At 38.4% G+C, this 20365-nt stretch overlaps 1 protein-coding gene across 1 annotated transcript in view; it reads right to left on the minus strand.

The window, feature by feature from the left end:
• Positions 1-5710: 5710 nt before the first annotated feature.
• The window catches only part of LOC111328069 (nuclear factor related to kappa-B-binding protein), a 32061-nt gene continuing 17406 nt past the window's right edge, over positions 5711-20365 (minus strand). Inside the window, exons 13-30 of the mRNA XM_088760593.1 lie at positions 19203-19359; positions 18837-18930; positions 17946-17972; positions 16637-16736; positions 16258-16323; positions 14995-15077; positions 14434-14480; positions 13655-13715; positions 13083-13163; positions 12368-12511; positions 11851-11907; positions 11051-11174; positions 10166-10239; positions 9611-9746; positions 8912-9250; positions 7551-7604; positions 6502-6564; positions 5711-6007 (exon numbers count right to left, since the gene is read on the minus strand). Of these exons, the coding sequence (XP_088616719.1) occupies positions 5970-6007; positions 6502-6564; positions 7551-7604; positions 8912-9250; positions 9611-9746; positions 10166-10239; positions 11051-11174; positions 11851-11907; positions 12368-12511; positions 13083-13163; positions 13655-13715; positions 14434-14480; positions 14995-15077; positions 16258-16323; positions 16637-16736; positions 17946-17972; positions 18837-18930; positions 19203-19359 (1745 nt within the window). The 3' untranslated portion in view covers positions 5711-5969. The remainder of the gene's footprint in view (positions 6008-6501; positions 6565-7550; positions 7605-8911; positions 9251-9610; positions 9747-10165; positions 10240-11050; positions 11175-11850; positions 11908-12367; positions 12512-13082; positions 13164-13654; positions 13716-14433; positions 14481-14994; positions 15078-16257; positions 16324-16636; positions 16737-17945; positions 17973-18836; positions 18931-19202; positions 19360-20365) is intronic.

A 20365-nucleotide genomic window follows, 5' to 3' on the forward strand; every position in this document is an offset into this window, starting at 1 on the left:
CAGCGAGCAGGATTACAAACATGAAGTTGGGCGTTTGACGATAAAAATGAACGGTAAAACACGACGTTTCGACCGTGCTTCGGTCATTGTCAATTGAATGGAATGAAATACAGTAAATATATGTATTTATTAAAAACTGGATCATTGGATAATGCAATTCAAGACTTTTTATTGGCTCAGCCATTATGGTATATGAGCCAATATACCATAATCTAAATTCTGTACATTGTTAAATCCGGTTTCTTCTCACAAAATAAAGTCGAGAAGATTTGTCTAATAGTTTGGGGGCGTTTTTTTAATAAAACAATTATTCCACTCGCATTTGTTGGATATGAGATGATTATAGCCAACTCGGCGCAACGCGCCTCGTTGGCTATCTATCATCTCACATCCAACGCGCGCTCGTGGAATAATTGTTAAATATACACGTACGAAATATAAAAAAATTTTTGCAGGTGTAAAGAAACAATAAAACTACAAAGAAAGTGCTAGTAAAAACCTTAGCACGTTAGCAGTTAAGGCGTTATCATAAAAATTTGAACTGGCTACGGATCCGTTGTCAGTTTATGAGGAAGGTAGCTTAGGGAAGCAACCGTCGGCTAATCATTTGACCTGTGCGGATTTAAGTCACCCAGGAAATCGAAATGAGGTGGTAAGTTTGAAATTCTAATGGTGGATCTGTAAATTCTAAAAAAACGAACAACAGGCCCTTCGTGGTAATAAGTCGTCCTTCCGGTGCGCACATGTGAGTGATAAGGTCACATTAGTCTCCCCCGCAGCCGTTTTTAGTCTCGTCACGCAACGCTTCTCCCCACAAACGGCTGCTCACATTCGAACAACATTCCTTTCCGCTACTTCAACCAATCACTATTTGGGTTACATATATTGAGAACTGCACGCGCCAAAGTAGTCTAACCAATCATATTGTTTGTTTCATCTTCGAGTTCAAAGCTTTGAAAATGGCGTCCTTTGAAGAAGTGTTTAATGTTGTTAGTAATACATTTCGAATTCCTAGTTTAAATGCGCAGCAAAAAACTGGAATTAGGAAAATAGTTGAGGAAAGAAAGGATGCATTTGTCAATCTTCCTACTGGTTTCGGGAAATCTCTCCTGTATGAAGCTCTACCACTCGTGTTTGATCTTACCTCACAAGAGCCTGGTCATATCGTCGTCGTTTTCTCACCATTGGGGAAAGCCTTATGAACGACCAAGTGTCCCATTTGAGGGAGCTAGGGCTAAAAGCTGGTAATTATGTTCACTTGAGGGTGGTAAACGCACTCGTGTCGAAAGCGGCGATTATTCCTTAGTTTACGGATCCCCTGAAGCGTGGTTAAGGAACGAAGGCTGGAGATTTATGCTGACGAACTCTGTGTATTCAATGCCAAAAAACTCTGTGCCGTTGCCGTCGATGAAGCGCATGTTGTAAGGCAGTGGTAAGTGTTTCAATAAAAACGAGTCTGCAGCAAAATGTTATTTTACATGTATGTTTTAAATTAAGGAGTATAAAGGAAAGGACAATAAGAATGTAAATATTGTAAATAGAAAATGTAAATAGTTTAGTCAGTATTAGTATTACACTGTGGTCTTATTTTGGTTATCGTTATTTTATTCTGTCTGTGTTATATTACACATGATCACCTGTAAAAATGTTGTGTCTAAATACAAGACATTATCATTGCAGTATACACTTCTGAGTGCTTCAGATTACCAATAAAATTGATATTGGGTGCCATGGTGTAGCCTATTTGATTGTCACTACTACATAGATAAAAGCTAAACTTCTTAAAATTTTATACCCCTAGACCCTAAAAGGAAGTAAATGTCCCATCAACCTATTAAAACTATGCTTGAAACTAACGTCATTTAGGCAACTTAGTCTGACAGGACCTGTCCCGACACAAATAAAACCTAAAAGTTCTAAGATGGTAGACCCCTAGACCCTAAAATGGAGATAAATGTCCCATCAACCTATTAAAAACCTATGCTTGAAGCTAACGTCATTTGAAGAACTCAGTCCAATAGGACCTTGAAAGTCCTGGCAATGTTAAAGGAGCTAGAGACTACAGCTTTCTGCATGTTCCTTAGCACTGAATGACATTAGTATTATTATTATTAAAATTAATAAAGTTTTCATTATATTATTATTATTATTATTAGAAATTTCATTATAGATTAATGCTGTCTATTTTCCTTTTGATGTGTTGGGGAACATCACAAGATAATTAAATGGAAGCCTTCTGTGAGTCTTACTTCAACCTTCTGAACATGAAAAATGCAGTAGAAATTAAGGAAAGTCAAAATAAATCAAATGTTGCTGATGTGCAGTATATGGATAAGGATATGGAACTGGAATTGTATTTTAGCTGGCTTACTGATGAACTGAAACAGAGTCAGGAAAAAACAGAAAGAACTCTTATTTATTGCCAGACAATAAGATAAGTGTGGTTTACTTTATGCTACCATTAATGTTTTACTTTAATGTTTATTGGAAATGATTCAAAACATGTGCTTGTTGAAATGTTGCATTCCTGCACTCCTGAAACCAATAAGGATAACATTTTGGAGTCCTTTCACAGAGTGGTGGAAATCACTGTGGGGGAGGGGGTTGGGGAGAACAGTACAGCTTCTTTGGCCCTCCTAAATTGTGGTAAGAAAATGAGTGATCTAATAAATTCATCATATTTTTAAATCAGATTACTGGTCAATTTCATTGTCTGATTAGTGACATAAATTGTGTGCTACTCATACTCTATCATAGCAATTGAAAGTTTTGTCATGTGAAGTCACAAAAGATGGAACATCTGTTTGAGATTAGTTACATTTCACTTGTGAAGAAAATACTGTATACATGTATGTACATGTAATAGAGAAAAGTAATTTATGATAATAGTCTGAAGTTTGATTAAGAATGCTATGAAAGATTCTATGGGTTATATTGACCAATTGATTCTTTGAAAATTGAATCTCTTCATTGGTGCTGCTGCCAGTATCAAATTGTATTCTTCTTGCATATTGAGCAAAAATGTTAGACTGCTATTTAACAATTATTCCACGAGCGCGTGTTGGATATGAGATGATAGATAGCCAACTCGGCGCTACGCGCCTCGTTGGCTATAATCATCTCATATCCAACAAGCACGAGTGGAATAATTTTTTTATTAAAAACTTTATATTGAATTATTAAATTTTATTAACTTTTTAGCTCCCTTTTAATTTTAAACTGGCACGTACGGTTGCCATATTTGTAGATTATGGTATATTGGCTGATATACCATAATGGCTAAGCCAATAAAAAGTCTTAAACTGCATTATCCAATGATCTAGTTTTTAATAATAGTCATTATTCAGTGAGATTGCAAATCTTTCAGACTTTTGAATAGATCAGATTGGTATGAAGACATTTATATCAACTTCATTTATATCAGTAGTTGCAGCACCTGGGTACTTCTTGGGTTAAAATCTGGGCTAACAGACTTTTTCAGGGTCCTGTTTTGACATTTTTTGGCTGTAACAGTTTGTCATCATTGGCACATACTTGTCACTAGGCTCTCATATATTGTACATTTGTGTTGTTCCAGACTATTCATAGACTACTGAATAGACAGTGTGAATTCTCAAAAGCTATGGACTACAGAATTCAATTTCCCATGAGGCAACAAAAAAAATGTTTTGTTTACTGTTTATCTAGCTCTGATACCCCTGAGCATGTTTTTCTTGTGTTTGTTTATCCAGTGATAATTTTGAGGCATCTAAATCAATACACCATTAGAACCAATAGGAAATCTTGCCGGAGTATAACGTCCCTCTTGGCTGATCGTGGTAGAAATATTAGAATTGGCTGTAGCATTAGAGGTACAAGTCGTATTGATCGGATCGAATTGTAAACATTTCGAGGATTTCCCACAGCACGAAGCTTGGATTTCTCCACCGTCGCTCTCAACGCTCAATAAGCGCTTCTTTCTGGGAAGTTCTCGAACCTTGAAGATTCCCTTCAATTCATCTTTGAACTCTTCAAGATGAACAGAGGCCTTTTTGAACTTGATCAATCGTCGGTAGCAAGCTTTACAAACTGACAACTCGCTGGTCGCTGAATAGCAGCTCACATTCACATCCAGACAGGAACAAATATTCGCCGGAAAATCAAAAGAACTTTTTCCAAAAACATAAATTTTTTCTTTTGTCTCAACTGAGGTGGAACAAATAAAAGAACGATCACTTTGCAAAACCTTCTTCAGGGTTTCCTCCAGAAAGAAACTACGATGAAATGCAGAATTTGAAAACGCGGGAATAACGATGGCGATGACAGTCTCTTGTGCTCTGATTGGTCGCATAAGAAACAATGTCAGCGATCTCATTGGTGCAAAGACAACACAGGGAAAGGAATGTTGTTCGAATGTGAGCAGCCGTTTGTGGGGAGAAGCGTTGCGTGACGACACTAAAAACGACTGCGAGGGAGACTAGAAACTACGATGAAATGCAGAATTTGAAAACGCGGGAATAACGATAGCGATGACAGTCTCTTGTGCTCTGATTGGTCGCATAAGAAACAATGTCAGCGATCTCATTGGTGCAAAGACAACAAAGGGAAAGGAATGTTGTTCGAATGTGAGCAGCCGTTTGTGGGGAGAAGCGTTGCGTGACGACACTAAAAACGACTGCGAGGGAGACTAAGGTCATATCGGTCAAGTCACTTTCTTTTTTTTGGGGGGGGAGGGGGAGGCATAATGCTATCGTAGTATAAGAACATCGATAAGTATGATGCCAGCACAATTACTAAAATTCTTAAGTTCAAACTTCGGAAGCAGAGATAAATATGTGTCAGTAGCCTGAGCCAACAAACGCCGTGGAAAAAAAGGTGTGATCGTGTAGTCGGTTGAGATCATGAGAAGGCTACACTTGACTCTAATGATGACTTCCGCTACGGTTGTCGAAACGTCAGTCACCGCTACCGACAGGAGTCCTTCTAAGGTCGTGACTACCTTCACCCGGAAGGTACTATTACTTATAAAGTCTATAGCTAGTCAATTGTAGTTGGGGACTGGTCAGTCAAGCTATTATTCTTTAATTTTTTAAAGCTATTATTTCTTTAATTTTTTAAAACTGTCCAACTGAGGAATAAAAGCTATGCTGACAATTTCAGGTAACGTCTAAGAAGTAAATACGATACTATTTCCCTGAAATTCGATATCCTGGAAATCACCGAAACCCACTGTCATGCAGAATAAGGGCGTATCTGGTATATGATGTACCGACTGATATACATGTACCCGCCTTTAAGATCGCAAGGCAAAATAAAGCCAACGAACGAAACACTCTCGAACTCTTACCCAAATGTTATAAACACTCCCGCCGTCGTTGCCAAATAGTTGCCTAAAAAAGTACAGAGTGCTGTCACTTTCTTTGAGGACTTTGTTAAATGTTCTCGCCAATTAGAAAAATTCCCATCGGACCATTGGACTTAAGGGAGGGTTTAAAAAACGAGAAAATAGCATTCTGTTCAGTCATGGAGTCTTTGAGTCATCAGCCCTGCAAATGGCAACTAGAATTTTAAAACCAAAGAAATTACAAACTAATTGTTCATTTGAGCTAAAGTACCACTGCTTTTGCCCACAGGGTAAACAAAACAGGTTCAGATCGTGCTGAGAAAAATAGACAAGTACTAATCAAAATTGAATTCATAAAAAGTAACAAAGAAAGGTTCAGGTTTGATTAGATTCGTCATACAGTGGATTTTATTATCAATTCGAACCATGCTTAAACTCTGTTGAATCCTACAATACCAAGTGCCTCATATGGGAAGTATGAAAGGAAGACATGGGAATCGAACCTGGGTTGATCTTGATGAAGGAGATTATGGGAACTGGAACAAACAACTATCATGCTTGTCTTTGACAAAGGAAAGGTGGAAAAATTTGTAGTTTGATTAATGTAACTATTAAAAAACAAATTGCACAGGTCTTATTCTTCCTATCAATCGACGTTGCTGAAGTCGCTTTCACTTCCAGATCCTGAAACAAAATTAAGAAAACATTGGAATTAAATTTAGGGGTTTAAATCACGATTGCTGGGTTATAACCTTAAATTTGATTAATTTGAGTGGGTTTTTCGTGTTCTCTTGCTATAAAACCGTTCTTTGTTGATTTCGTTCATCAACCTTTCTTCTTTCAATCGACGTCAACCCAGGATGAAACGGTTAAGAGAGCATGGGTAGTGACCACTATCGGTTCTTCGGGCGTCACATATCCACAAAGGATACTAACTGCGGGTACCCTATCATTCAAAAAGAGAAACAGAAAAAAAATTCCTATCCCTACAGCTCATCCGCAGATTTAACTGAGACGTGTTACGCCGGAAGGAATCTTATTTGTTTTGTTTCTTCTCGGTTTTTTCCCTAACATTTCAAAGTTAGGACATTTCAAATCTTCTCCCAGTAATGTACCACTTAGTAGATATAGATAAGAGACCTGATCATGTAGATAAATAGTTATAACCCGTAGCCTACCAGGCTCACTGCTTGTGTCAGGGTTTCCTTCCTTCCTGCTCGTCGTATCCCCAAAGTCAAAACCTTTCAAAGAAACAAATCGCATAAGTTCGGCTCAATACTGTAGTTCAGTATTACATCAAACGTTCACGACAATTCTAGAAATCTCCCGAACAATCAGGTGACACGCGCAGTTAATGTCACGAATATAACATAACGACAAACTCACATGACACGTCCGGATGAGAACTTTTACCAACTTCTTTTAAACGACCGTGGGGGCCGCACAGGGGAATATTGGGCCCGAGGTCGTGGCAGTACGGACCGAGTGCAAATATTCCCAAGTACGGCTCATGCAAGGGAGGTCAGTAAGTAGTTTATCAAATGGAACTCGAACTAACTTTTTTATTTCATTGAATTTGCTGGCTTCGCGAAAAAAAAATACACAACTTATGACCGTTTCTGTGGAGTCTGTGCGGTAAAGCAGCAAGAACCAATCAGAACACTCGGATCTACCTCTGGATTACCTTGCCATATAATAACACCTGTTATATATCAATAACCCCACACAAATACCTCCAACATTTGTAAGTTTCTTTGGAAACCGTACGAGATTTTAATGTCCAGGAACATTGTGGTCAATTGACTGATAATTCATAAACAGGCGACCTGAAACTGTCGAGGTAGATTCCTGTCGTTTCCTTTTTCTTTTATAATACCTTTACTAATAACGTTTTATCCGATCAAACACATGTTACGTAGCATTTCCAAGAAAAGAAATCTGCCTTATTTATAAACGCGAAATTGAACAGTTGCAAAATATGCACAACCAGAAATGGCGAAAAAAAGAGGTCGTGAAAGTTGAGTTAAACGTAGTAAGCTTAATGGGAAGGAACAGATCTCAACCTTAAGATTGAACGAAAGACCAGCCCAATGAGCCCTATAGCCTAGAGTCGGTGCAGAAATCATGGGATTATAGTCGACTAAAGTGATAACCGTTTGTATTATCTTGTAGGATCAAAATTAATAAACACAATTAAAAATATGGATAGCTTTCTATGATGGTTTACCGCTCTCGTCAATTGTCTGGTTATCCTGCAGTCTTGTAGCTGTCTGCTCCACTCCTGAAAGAGAGAAACAAATTATTTTGAATAGTGAACCTAGTAACAAGTCTTCAGTCCTCAGACAAGTAAACAAATTAACTTTGGCGTTCTCTGGCCATAGGTATTTACACTGTAACAGACATAAATGATACCCTGAGTTCAATTAATCGTTACAAAAAAACAAATAATAAAAGAAAAAATGCTTCTGTTGACGCTTTTGAGATCACACCTGAGTTTGAAATAGCGGGCGATACCATGTAAGATGTCAAGGTGCATTGTCAGTACATCAGAATTTGTATTTTCGTTTCGACGAAATGATTTTCTGTTCATTTATTACCAAAGGAAATACTTACATTTAGTACTTAGCTACAACACTCGTCAAATTGTCTTCATTTGATACCTTGACATTGTATCAATTTCAGGTTGATATAGATAAAATCGTGGAAGTGAGCCACAAGCAGCCAAAGCTCTCTAAGAACCGTTTGAATTTGAATTTATATAAGAGAATGTTTTGGAATAAACAAAATGCGCTCTATAATTTTCTGCCCTTGCAAAATTTAAAAAGCAAAAACCGATGACTATATGGTTTCGACTGTCTCTTCCCTTGTCAAGTCATTTCTAAGTCGCTATTTAGAGTTTTAGGGCCAGTTATTTAAACTAAGTTTAGGCGCTGTTTTACAAAACCGCGTACTAAACTATCTTTCTTTTAGCTGAATCTTTCATCTGAACATTTATTTTTGTGAACAGTGTTAAGAGGGCCGAAAGCTGACAGTCGAAGTACATTTATTTAATTAATTCAACCCTCAAATAGAGAGTACCCGAAGACCATTGCTTCGATAAAACTGCGGTTTGGGTTAGACCCGTATATATAACCGGCCCTTATATTTCGAGTTGCACTACCAATAAAAAAAACTCATTCGGGAGGGAATCTGGAGACAACCGACCCGACAGGAAGCTTCGTAAATACCATAAAAATCGTCTGAACTATTTAAAGTTACCGTTTTTGGGGAAAAAGGCCAATAATGGGTTGTTGAATTCTTTTAGAGGTTCAGGGTTAATCACAGAAATGAACGCTCGCGAAGCGTTTGCTTTGTAAACTTTTCCTATTAATTTTTGGTTTCTCCAGAGCCCGGTCCACTCGTGAGAGAGAGAGAGATCTAAAGATTAAAGGACAAACCAAATCAGGAATAAACGCACTCCCTAACCTCAAACGCATTCCCTTATATTTCGATTTATTCCACTTCAAAAGACAGTCGAGATATTCCGTCTACACGAGGTAAATAAAGGGGGAAAAAACAGATATCGAAGCGAGAAATAAAAGCGCAAACCTGGTAGAGTTTTTCCTTTCCCTGGGTGTATTTTTAGTTCCTTCCTTCCCTCACTGCTGCTCCCCGCTGAACCACTGTCACTTTCACGGTCACTTGCACTACTTTCATCTGAACTTTCCCCTTCACTACTCCAGCTGTCTTTGCGCGCGATTTGAGCGTCGCCTTTCAAGTCTTCACTTACGTTGGAGAGCTGAAGAGGACTTGTGTCCACAGGGTCGTCGGCGATATTCAACACACTAGTATGCGAGTTCAAAGCGCTTGTGAACTTGTGACTTGGGGAGCAAGCAATGCCAGTTTCAGCAGTATTCAGCCTAGATGGTCCTCTCAGTTGGGACTGACCTGATGTCGAACGAATAATATTCAAACATCACTACCTAAAAACTATTAAAAAGAATCATGGGGTAAGGCTTTAAAGAAACCGTGGTGCTGCGTTGTTGGGGGAAGGGGGAGTATTACAAGATAATTTGGTTTTGTCAACCAAGTTGAAGAAGTCAATTGGCCACCGTTAAGAGTTTCCACATTAAACTCTTTACAATGGCAAATTTATATTATCACGTCAATTGATAAAACCAAATTATGTTGTTCAAAAGAATGCTTAGAGCATCATTTGGGCGAGGACTGGTAAGTGACAAAAAAAATGAGATGCTTGAATGGATGGGAATTGCTTTCACTTAAAACATACACGAGAAAACCCTGTACCTGGTTCAACTTGAGATGGCAATGAGTCCGCTTGGCGAGGTGAAGAGGTAGGACCAACCCCAGCGACAGTGGGTACAGTGGGTGGAGCCGTGACAGCTCCTTCTTGTTCTTGTGGTTGCACCGACTCTTTGCTCTTCTGTTGGAAATCCATATTCAAGAAGTCAGAGTACAGAAAATTTTTACTTGTGAAAATGAAAAATTGATTTAACTATTGAATAACAACTTTTAGTATGTACTAAAACAGTGGATAGCATTGAAGGCACGCTCTGATTGGCTAGTCAAACTCCGAATATCCTTTGCTATTTACCTCCGAGCAACTCGGGGAAAATGGCGTCCCGGTTTGTATCCGGGACAAGCGAGGAAATCACTCAAATTAACGACGGTGGTGTATATTATCTCACTGTTTTAGTATATAACTATACAACTACTCACCTCAGTGTCGGTGGTTAGCGGAGGATATTTACCTCCACTTCGGTGAATAGTTGTTAACTATCCAATGTTTTGTTGTGGGGATGCTAATATGGCAGGTATTGACATAATCAAGCCAGTACCTACCGGTTGCCGAGGAACTCTGGGCTTCTGCATCTTCTTAGCTCGTGCAGCTGCAGCGCTTGCTTGATGGATTTTTTCTTAAAACAAACCAATGGGTAATGAGAGGTCTGATATGTCTAAACTGAAGTTACTTCTTAACTGCATTAGAAAAAATCACCTACAACTGTCAGTCAATCAGTCAGCCCGTCATTCAGTCAGCCTGTCATTCAGTCAGCCTGTCATTCAGGCAGCCTGTCATTCAATCAGCCTGTCATTCAATCAGCCTGTCATCCAGTCAGCCTGTCATTCAGTCAGCCTGTCATTCAGTCAGTCAGTCAATCAGTAAGTCACTCGGTCAGTCTGTCATTAAGTCAATCAGTCAGTCAGTCATTCATTCAGTCAGTCAATGAGTAAGTCACTCGGTCAGTCAGTAAGTAAGTAAATGAATCAATCAATTATTCAGTGTCAGTCAGTCATTTAGTCAGTCGCTCAGACAGTCAATCAGTCAGTCAGTCATTCATTCACTCAGTCAATGAGTAAGTCACTTGGTCAGTCAGTCAGTAAGTAAATGAATCAATCAATCATTCAGTGTCAGTCAGTCATTTAGTCAGTCGCTCAGACAGTCAATCAGTCAGTCAGTAGAACAGTCAATCAGGCAGCTAGTCAGTGGGTTGATCAGTCAGTCAATTAGAGAGTCACTCGGTCTTTCAGTCAGTCAGTACATCAATCAGTTCGTCAATCAGTCGGTGAATCAGTCGATCGGTCAGTCTAATCAGTTAGTAAATCAATCAGTCAGTAGTTTAGTCAGTCAATTAATCACTCAGCCAGTCAGTCAGCCGATGGGTCGGTCAATCGGTCTGTGAGTCAGTCATTTATTCACCAAGAGAGATTTTAATCATAACAGATTACCAAATTCTTCCTCAGTCCGGTTGCGATGTAGATAAATCCACACTTTTCTGTTGCTGTCATATTTTACACATGGATCCCGTTCATAATGAAGCCTGTCCAAGGCCCCACTGACCACTGTGTGAATCTGCATACATACATGTAAAATACGTTAACATATAGTTCGTGATTATTTGTAACTTCACTGTGTGTATTTACCGTGGTTAAAACAAATGAAAAATAGACAGGCTTTGTGTAGTCAATCGATAAAATCTATGATAAATGACCATGAGTGTCAAACGACGGAATGGTAGTGGCAGCTAAATAAGTAATAAATGTTTAGTCTTCACCGATTCAATTCCATAGGCTATCACATCACAAAGCAAAATAATCGCATGGAGATTTCTTCTTCACGGAGAAGGTTACAGTGTTCTTCTTTCAGAAGGCGGCTTCCGTAATCGAAGTTTGGAAGTATGACAATTTTAGGAGGGTAATATAATCTTTGGAATCTCAAAATATGGTTGGGGTAATTATTTAAATACATTTTTCCCATACACCAGCTTCTCGCCTTGCGAGCTGAATGCTTATCGACCGAGAAAAAATCGGTAGTGGTTGTATGGTGTGATTCTTAGCGTTGCTTCTAAAGTTGGGAGTTTGTGAGTCACCCAGTCTTGACTAGTTTTATATGTTATGTAGTTCGGCTTTCCATTTGTTAAGAAGGTGGACTACGTTAATCAAACAAATCACAGAGCGTGCTAAAACAAAACCTGTTTCATCAGAGAAATTCACTTTTACAAATTATTTATTAATGATAAGTCACCAACCTGTGCATCGGAGCAATTTGAGTTGAGAAACTGCGAGTCTTTCAACAGTTCACAAACCTGTCAGGAGAAAATGGAGATCACAGTTACTGAATAAATGAAAACCTCCTGTTACTTGGTTTATGATTTAATAATCAAAAGCACATATCTTTAAAATAGTTGGCTATAGTAAGGCTATTATCATTACCATTTCAAGGTAGAGTATACTTAGGATTTACCTCATTACGGACACTTCTAAAAGAGAACTAGATAACAAAAGCGAAAGTAAAGTTATGGTTAATCGTCTGTTTCTTACTTTTCTAAGAGGAGCGTTGTTTGCAAACCGCAAATGAAAAAGCACTTGCTTTAAGCTTTGCGCAGCAATTTGGACAAGCGCAGCCTGTTATTCGATAAAGCAGCTCGGTACTAACATCAGTACCTACAACATGCATTGTTTCACTCAGTACCCCAATATATCTCGTGTCTCGCCCATGCAAACAAAAAAAACCCTGTGCTTTACAATCCGTTTCAATGGAGTTACCTCAGCTCTAGTTCCCTCTCCATTAGGAAGTCGGGAAGCAGCATCTCTAACCAATGTGAGGATCGTGACGTATGGGGGTCGCAAGGAGGTTAACAAGGAGTGTTCCCGAGCCTTGTTTAGGTTGGTATCTTTACTAAAAACACCCTACATTAGAGAAAAATATGAGTGGGAGCCGAGGTTAGCGAAAAACCAAGGATGAAAGTTTCAAGCTAATTTCGCTTTTCTCTTGTAGGGAGTACACATTTTGTCTTCTAAATATCACTGGAATTCTGTTTGCGAATTTTATAGAAAAGGAATTACGACAATTACCAGCAGGATTTGTTCTAATACAAATTCAGTTTAAATGTTGGACATATCATAGCAAGCTCATTGCTTCAACAAAAACTTTTAGTAAGACTACGAACTTATTGATGTAAAACTTTGTTAACATTCCAACGGGTGTCGTCTGAATTGGTGAGCAAGACGCCTATGGGGGGGGGGGGGGTAATCAGCATAAGAAAAACAGGCAAAATAGTACGCAGCTATTTAGAAAGACTTAACATTGCTTGATAGTCATGTATCTCACAGCCTCATAAGCTTCCCATAATTCAGCGCAAGCATAATATCCATACATAAAAGCACCTACTGATGTTGATTACTCCTCTATCCATCAGGGCTAAAGATAGCAGCATACAGCAATTCTAAATAACTAAGACTACGTAGTGCACCAACTTACCTTGACAGGACCCACCACAGACTCAAAACCGTGCATTCTAAAGGTGAAGGCTTTGTGCGGATTGTCATATCGTTTTTGCTCCTGTTGGTTAAACAAAATAGTGGTACCCCAGTATAGTTAGCATGTCAAAGTCAACTTCGATTCTATTTATATCTAAAAGGTGATTTTTCCTTTCAGTGCAAGTAATTCAAAATAATTAATGGACACTTATTACCAAGAAATTGATGACATCCTTATCGCTGTATATCGCCTAGTACTTCGGAGCGAGATTCCGTATATTCAGTGGTCAATAATGAAACTGCAATTCAATGTAAACTGCGTATTCCAATAATCTTAGTTCACACGGTAGAGGGGTTACTTATCCACAACTCTTGTTTTATTAGAAATAATAATTTTCGTCCACTCTGTAGAGGGACGGCATACCCACGATCCTTATATCCTCTTCCACTGCCTATCCAAGTTGTTATCGAAATTCCCCTCTTGGTAACACTCATCTTCCTCGTACCCCACTCGTTCTCAACCATATTTCTACCGACCACTTAGATACTAAGTAACAGTGATCAAATATTTACCTGTTCCCTGAAAGCTGCTCTCTCCTCCTCCGTACTTGGTCTCACAACGAAATCTGTTTTCCTGCAGTGACAAATTTCATTTGCAATCTACTTCTATCTATAGATTAATATCATTATTCACGTTTGTCCAGTGGAGTGACAAAAAACTGAAATGGAAGTCTATTAACCCATTATCTGAACGCCCAATAGGGGAATCCTTGTTTACAATATTTCCCTCATTAGCATAAGCAATTCAGTTTCTGATTGAGCTAAAAATAAATCAGTTCTGAATATCGGAAGGTCAAAGTACGATTAACTCGGCCAATGAATACGAGCCTGATGTATTGAATACTTTTTGTGCAACACGGGTTTAAAAACTCAAAATTTTACATAGAATGTATGAGCTCATTAGCGCTTTTGCCACCCAGAAATTTTGCAGTTTTTGATGGACTATTTCTCCTTGAATATTACACCGAAAGAGCTAAAAATTTCACCATGTACTGAGGTTTTCTAGCTCTTTAGCTGCCTGAAGTCAATTTGTATCTAACATGCTTCCTTCTTTACGCAAAGCCGTATGCAAATGAGCAAAAATGTAAACAATGACGTCAGCATGAATCCGCCTATAGGGTGAGGAAACATAGAGAAAGTTACGAGCTTTGAAACGTGTGGCTTAGGATGAGAATGCAGTGAATAGTTTGCCACTCGTTTTGCCATTGACTTCCCTTATTGATTCACAACCCTCCGGCAAGTTCGTAAAACTAATCTTGTAGCATAAATGATTCACAGGTGTTTTTACTTACGCTCGTGGATTGGACGTAGATGACGAATCTGTTTCCGCTGTAACATCCTACAAATGATCAAACACAACAATCATAAACTTCATAACAAACTCAAGGACGAACATGTCACTTCACCTCACAAGTCCTTACTATTGATCGACCGGGTAAGTGCCTATTTAAGTGATGACAAAACTTGTCCCACCCCTTAGTTCAATTAAGCCACAAACAACTGCTTTAACTGATACCTTTTAACCCTCCATCAAAGCAATTCCCTGAATGTGAATGATTGGTCACTTTTGCGGGCCGTAATTCACTGTACTGCCCGCTAAATTCAAAGTTTGATTGATTTGAAATCTTCCCCTTCTATTTGAACTATACGGTAAGTTACAGAATTTAGTTTTTGCCCCTCAGATTTCCGAGCGCAAAAAACCTGGTCTGTAACTTACAGTATGGACCGAGAAAACAAAGTTAGTAAGAAACATGTACACCAAAACATGTACACTAATCTAAAACTATCTCTTTTCATTTCCCACATAGAAAAGAAAAATCTCCGCACATAACCAAGGAGAAAAAAAGTCATGCCTTCTTGTTTTTAAGCTGTTCTTTGATTTGAAGCCAGTCTTCACACAACGACTCCAGTAAATCATCCCCATCTCTGTGAGCACCTGCATGAAACACAAAACATTTGGCTTCATACGCAAACATTTTACCCACACAGTGCAAAATTACCCATAAAATAAATGACTGTATTAAAGGTATCCATTCTTGGCACCACACCTGTTCCCTGAAAAAAAAATTGTACAAATTGACAAAACCAATTTCAGGCTTTGGCCAAGTAAAAGATGAAAGGAACAGAACAAGAGCGTCATGATGTTATTTGCCTATTCGCTATGTTGCTACATTTGCATATTTGCTATATTGGCCAGATGAAGAATATCTAAAGACCTGAGAGTCGTCTTGAGTCCTTTTACTCTCAAGCCTCAAGTCCTTACCCCGAAAAAAATTCCAAACACCTCAAAATATGTCTGAAGTACTATGAAACGAGTCACCAAAGTAGAAAAAGATAAGGGGTGAAGCGCCTTATTACATGTTGCCCCTCCCCCTCCCCCCAAAAAAATAAAAAATAAAAAATAAATGTACAACTTGATTACAAGAGTTTTATGGAAATTGGTTGCCTCTGACTGTTGTTATTTCTAAAACAGACGTTCCGGCAAATGCTTAAGCCTTCATCGGTGTTATGAAAAAAACCAAGATCGTTATCATACGCTATTTAAAGTTAAAAAACGTGACGCGAAGCTTGCGCGCGCAACTATGTTGCTCGCGCGAGGTTTTTACAGGCTTCTGGAAGTACGAGGTGATCGTTCCCAGCATTCGGATCCAAAGTAGCTGTTTGTAGTGGTCGCCATCATATTTAAAATCATTGTGGTTGAGGACAAAATCTGAAAGTCTCAAAATGCTGTCAACAGAAAGATTGCTCTTTCTTGTAGAAAGGCAATTTTCAGGAGAAATCTGAATTTTGACATAGTTTTAACCGGGTGAAGTGACCTCCCCTTTCTTTTGGTTAATATAAGTTTTGGAAACCATAATTATTCATCCGGAAAAAACTCCGAAAGCGCCACTTGTACCTCGAGTTAAGGCAAATCGAAGGTTCGCAAAAGATTGTTTGAAGATGACTTGCTTGATAGACCATACAGTTATAACGATTTTGATCATTCAGAAATCAAATCTGAAAGTTACAGATTGTGTCCTGTTTAAAACACCTGACCTAAAGGGTTTTAAGCAAAAGTGCAAAGAAGTAGAGAGCAGGATATGGGTTACAATATGTAAAAGTATGCCTGTGTTCACCTATCCACTTCCACTGCTGGGGCCTCTCTTTGAAATCTACTAAAGGCACAAATGATGCTGGAGTCTCTACAACAAGAAATTAAATAAATGTATTAAGGAGGTACATGTAACACCCACAGCGACTCAGACTGCCAAATGTAAGATTAGAAAATCATGTAGTTATTCACTCTTTTTTGTCTCAGTAAGTCACGAAAACCATGTTACTGTCCCCGCAGGGCATATAAAGTTAGTAAGCAAGTTAGGGAGACTTTCAGACTTAGAGAAATACTTTCTTCAATACATTACTTTTCCACCAAAAGAAAAATTAAACCTTTAGTTATATATACAATGTAACTATTTATAAGTCAGTCTAAGTACAAAAATAGAGGATATATTTCACCTCCTGAACTCCCGGAAAGAAAGATGAGAGCAGAATAAACCAGCTTGACCCATTCTGGCTCCTGGGTGCCCCATCCGCTTAATGCACATGATGAAGACAACTAAAATAGAACATTTTGTAATTATTTGGTAATTCGTTGTAACATTGATGAAACTAACTGATCTTAGGGGTATAATTTCCTAATCAACTGAAGTTAACATAAGAGTTTCTCATGATCAATTTTCACTTCCTTTTTTATCAAATAAGTTCTTCTTCTTGACCACTACTAGACAACAACTACATGACTGCCTTGACACATGGTTGCTGTTTCTCTGTCTCCATGCACACTATCCAGGATGTCAGCTGACTTTGAGAAACAACTAATGAGTGAATACAAGTATCCTTAGTGGACAAGTTGGACACAACATGCATGCTCATAAAACCAGATTTCAAAAATTAAGATTTACTTTATCAAGCTGTCACAGAGCCAGTCATGAAAATCCCAATCAATATTCCCTTTAATTTTAAGCCAATAAGCACTAAACAATTGCTGCACATAGACTGTTACATCAATATTCCAATTATAAAGGGTAGTTCAGTGAAAGTCATTATGACAAGGTTTTCAAACTTTATCTACAACAACAAATAGGAGATTTTCACTTCTAAGTATCTGAAAATTGGCAATGGTTTTTGGCCTTGTAAAGCTGAATGAAATTCAGGGGTGAGGCACTCCCTTACGAGTTCAACTTGTGCCTCAAGTTGGTTTCCATCAGGCTGGCCATGCACAATGGATGCCCCCAAAGGCTAAGATTTTTCCAACCCTAATCAGTTTTCATATGCAAAGCTAAAATCAGACAACAGACAGACAGACATCTATATTTATACAGGATAGCCCCTTCAGTGTAGTAAACACTGGTATCAACGGGGGTCCTGTTACCCACCCATCCCACCCCAGGCGAGGACATCCATCACACAGTAATCTCGTGCGTGGGAAATTAACGTCTCCTGCCCCTAACCCTGCAGGAGATGGGACCTCCATTTATTCGTCCCTATCCGAGAAGACTAGAATATCTAACCATTACTTGATGTTATAGAAAGGTAGCATATTCTTCTCAATTATTTTAAGACCCTGAGTGTTGGTCCGGCCGGGGCTCGAACCCTCGACCTCCCGCACAACAGTCCAGCGCTCTAACCAATTGAGCTAACCGGGAGGCGGTTAGCTCAATTGGTTAGAGCACTTTAATCTTACCAGACACAACACTGTGTCTGGTAAGATTAAAGAGACAAAATAGGTTTTATACCATTTACAGTAACAAAGATGTTGACGCACCTGCCATGTTTTGACAATCTCCTCAATCTAAAATAAAGGAAACATATGTTCAAAATGGGAAATGTGTTTATCATCAATGTCATCTCATTTAATTTCAAACATGCCAAGTAATTTACTGTTAGTTACAAAATTTGCACTCATTGTTCCAGGTCTGCTTTTTAACCAATATATTTGTTCAGTACAAGAATACTCAAATCATGTCATGATAAACTCAAGAAAATAAACTATACATTACATTGATAACTGCTGCAAAAATAAATGTGACAATATCACTTGTTACAGTTCATTGACAATCCTCTCTTTTTCTAGATAACTTCCTCCACTTTTTAAAGTTTCAACATTGTAAGACACATTTTTCTTTTCAGCCAAATAGTCTTGTAACTACCCTGGGTGCCAGAGGGTTTTTTTTTTCTTTTTTTTTTTTTAACAGTGAAACTACTAACAGTGAGTGGCAAAGCCATGATCACTGGCTTTATTTTTTTTTTCCCGCTTGCCAAAGATAGCAGCTTTGCCACTTGTTAGTGCTTTCACTTCAAAAAAAAAAAAAAAAAAAAGAAAGAAAAAGAACCCTCTGGCAGACAGTGTAATTTGTAATTGGCCCAATTACTTTTACAGAAGCAAATTGTTGCTGTCAATACTTTCTTACTCTGTTTGCATTTTTTAAGGACAGTCTGGCTAACAAATAAATCATGCTAGATTTATGCCAGCCACTGGTTTCAGGATCACCCACTTTTCACTTTCTAGAAACTGACTAACATCCAATTGCACAACATAGCCAACCCATCAGGTTACTTGACTTCCCAAGAGAGAGCATATCCTTGTTTATAAGTTTTGATCATCAACCACATATTGTTTTTAGCTGTCTATCCTTTAGTTCCAAACCTCACTCACTTTATGTTGGCTAGCTTTTGAATCAGGAAAAATGTGAAAAATTTCACGAAGTACACTGAAGAAGCAAGGCAAGTCCTGCGATTCATCAATACAGCTGTAAAAGAGAATATATCAAAGGAATCTGATCGACATAATAGAAAGAAACAAAGAAAACCTTTCCTGCCTAGCTAAATACTTTACCTTTTGTAATATTACATCATTTTTGAAATGAAACATTTCTTTTTTTTTTTTTTTTTAACCTTGTAAAATGAATATCAAAGCAATACAAAACATTCAGATTACTGTACCACCATAAAACAAACAGACAGCCAAATTAACAAAAAAAGACCATATCGCAGAAGGAACCTTCCAGTTGTAATGCCTTACAGTGGTACTTTATGTACTGCATGTCCTGAATCTTCTCTCTTCGCATTCTCATTCAAATTTTTTATAACTTGTGCTTGTCTCTCCTGCTTCTGCTGAAGCTTCTGTTTCAACTTTTTCTTCACTTTGGCTTTCTTGTCCTTCTTTTTTGACTGCTCAACTAAATAGAATTATAAAAATTTCAAAGGAAAAGGCTGGCTTAATTAACTTGACTTAACTTAAATTAGCCTTGACTATGCTCTGTTCTGTAGAAAAGCACACAGGAAGCAGCTAGAGCATGAAAGAAGTATAGGGAGAAACACGAGACATAGTCAAGTGTTTCTCCCCATTTCCTGAGTACTCTAGCTGCTTCCTAAGTGCTTTACAACAGAAGCACAGCCAAGGCTTCTCTATTTTGTTTGTAAAGATTTGTACATTGTACAGGTGGAAGAACAATAGGACTCGTAGTCCCCTACAAGGTTCATCCACCTAAACCCAACCCACCCATCCCACCCCAGGGAAGGACATCCATTGCACAGTAATCTCGTGCATGGAAAATTAACGTCTCCTACCCTACCCCTAACCCTGCAGGAGACGGTACCTCCATTTATTCGTCCCTATCCGAGAAGACTAGAATACCTAACCACTCCTTGATATTATAGAAAGGAAGCAAATTCTTCTCAATTATTTTAAGATCTTGAGTGTTGGTCCAGCTGGGGCTCGAACCCTCAACCTCCCGCACAACAGTCCAGCACTCTATCCATTGAGCTAACTGGGAGGTGGTTATTTGTTGTATAATAAAGAATCCATTATAAATTATTCCCTATGCATTACTTTCAATTTTCAAAACAAACTTTACTTCCAGAGTGAACAACAGTGTTGTCAGTATGCTCTATACTCTCATAGAGCAGGCCACAATGAGCCACTCAGAATTCTTGTTAGAATGGTTTGTGTAATCTGATTGGTTGAAAAAGACTGAAGCTGTCAAAAATGTCAAAACATCAAAGTTCACAAACCATCAAAGTTTAGTCTCAATAGAGAATCTGAATGTGAAATGTTACATGAAATCCTGATGAATTGTGCCTCATAAAAAACTTGCAAGTTTTTGCACAAGATAATTGAAAAACAAAAGTTGTGTTTTATGAATGAACAGCCAAATTCACAGGAACAAGAAATAGCTCCTCATG

Source organism: Stylophora pistillata, chromosome 5, assembly GCF_964205215.1.
Source record: "Stylophora pistillata chromosome 5, jaStyPist1.2, whole genome shotgun sequence".
In the NCBI taxonomy this organism is placed as follows: domain Eukaryota; kingdom Metazoa; phylum Cnidaria; class Anthozoa; order Scleractinia; family Pocilloporidae; genus Stylophora; species Stylophora pistillata.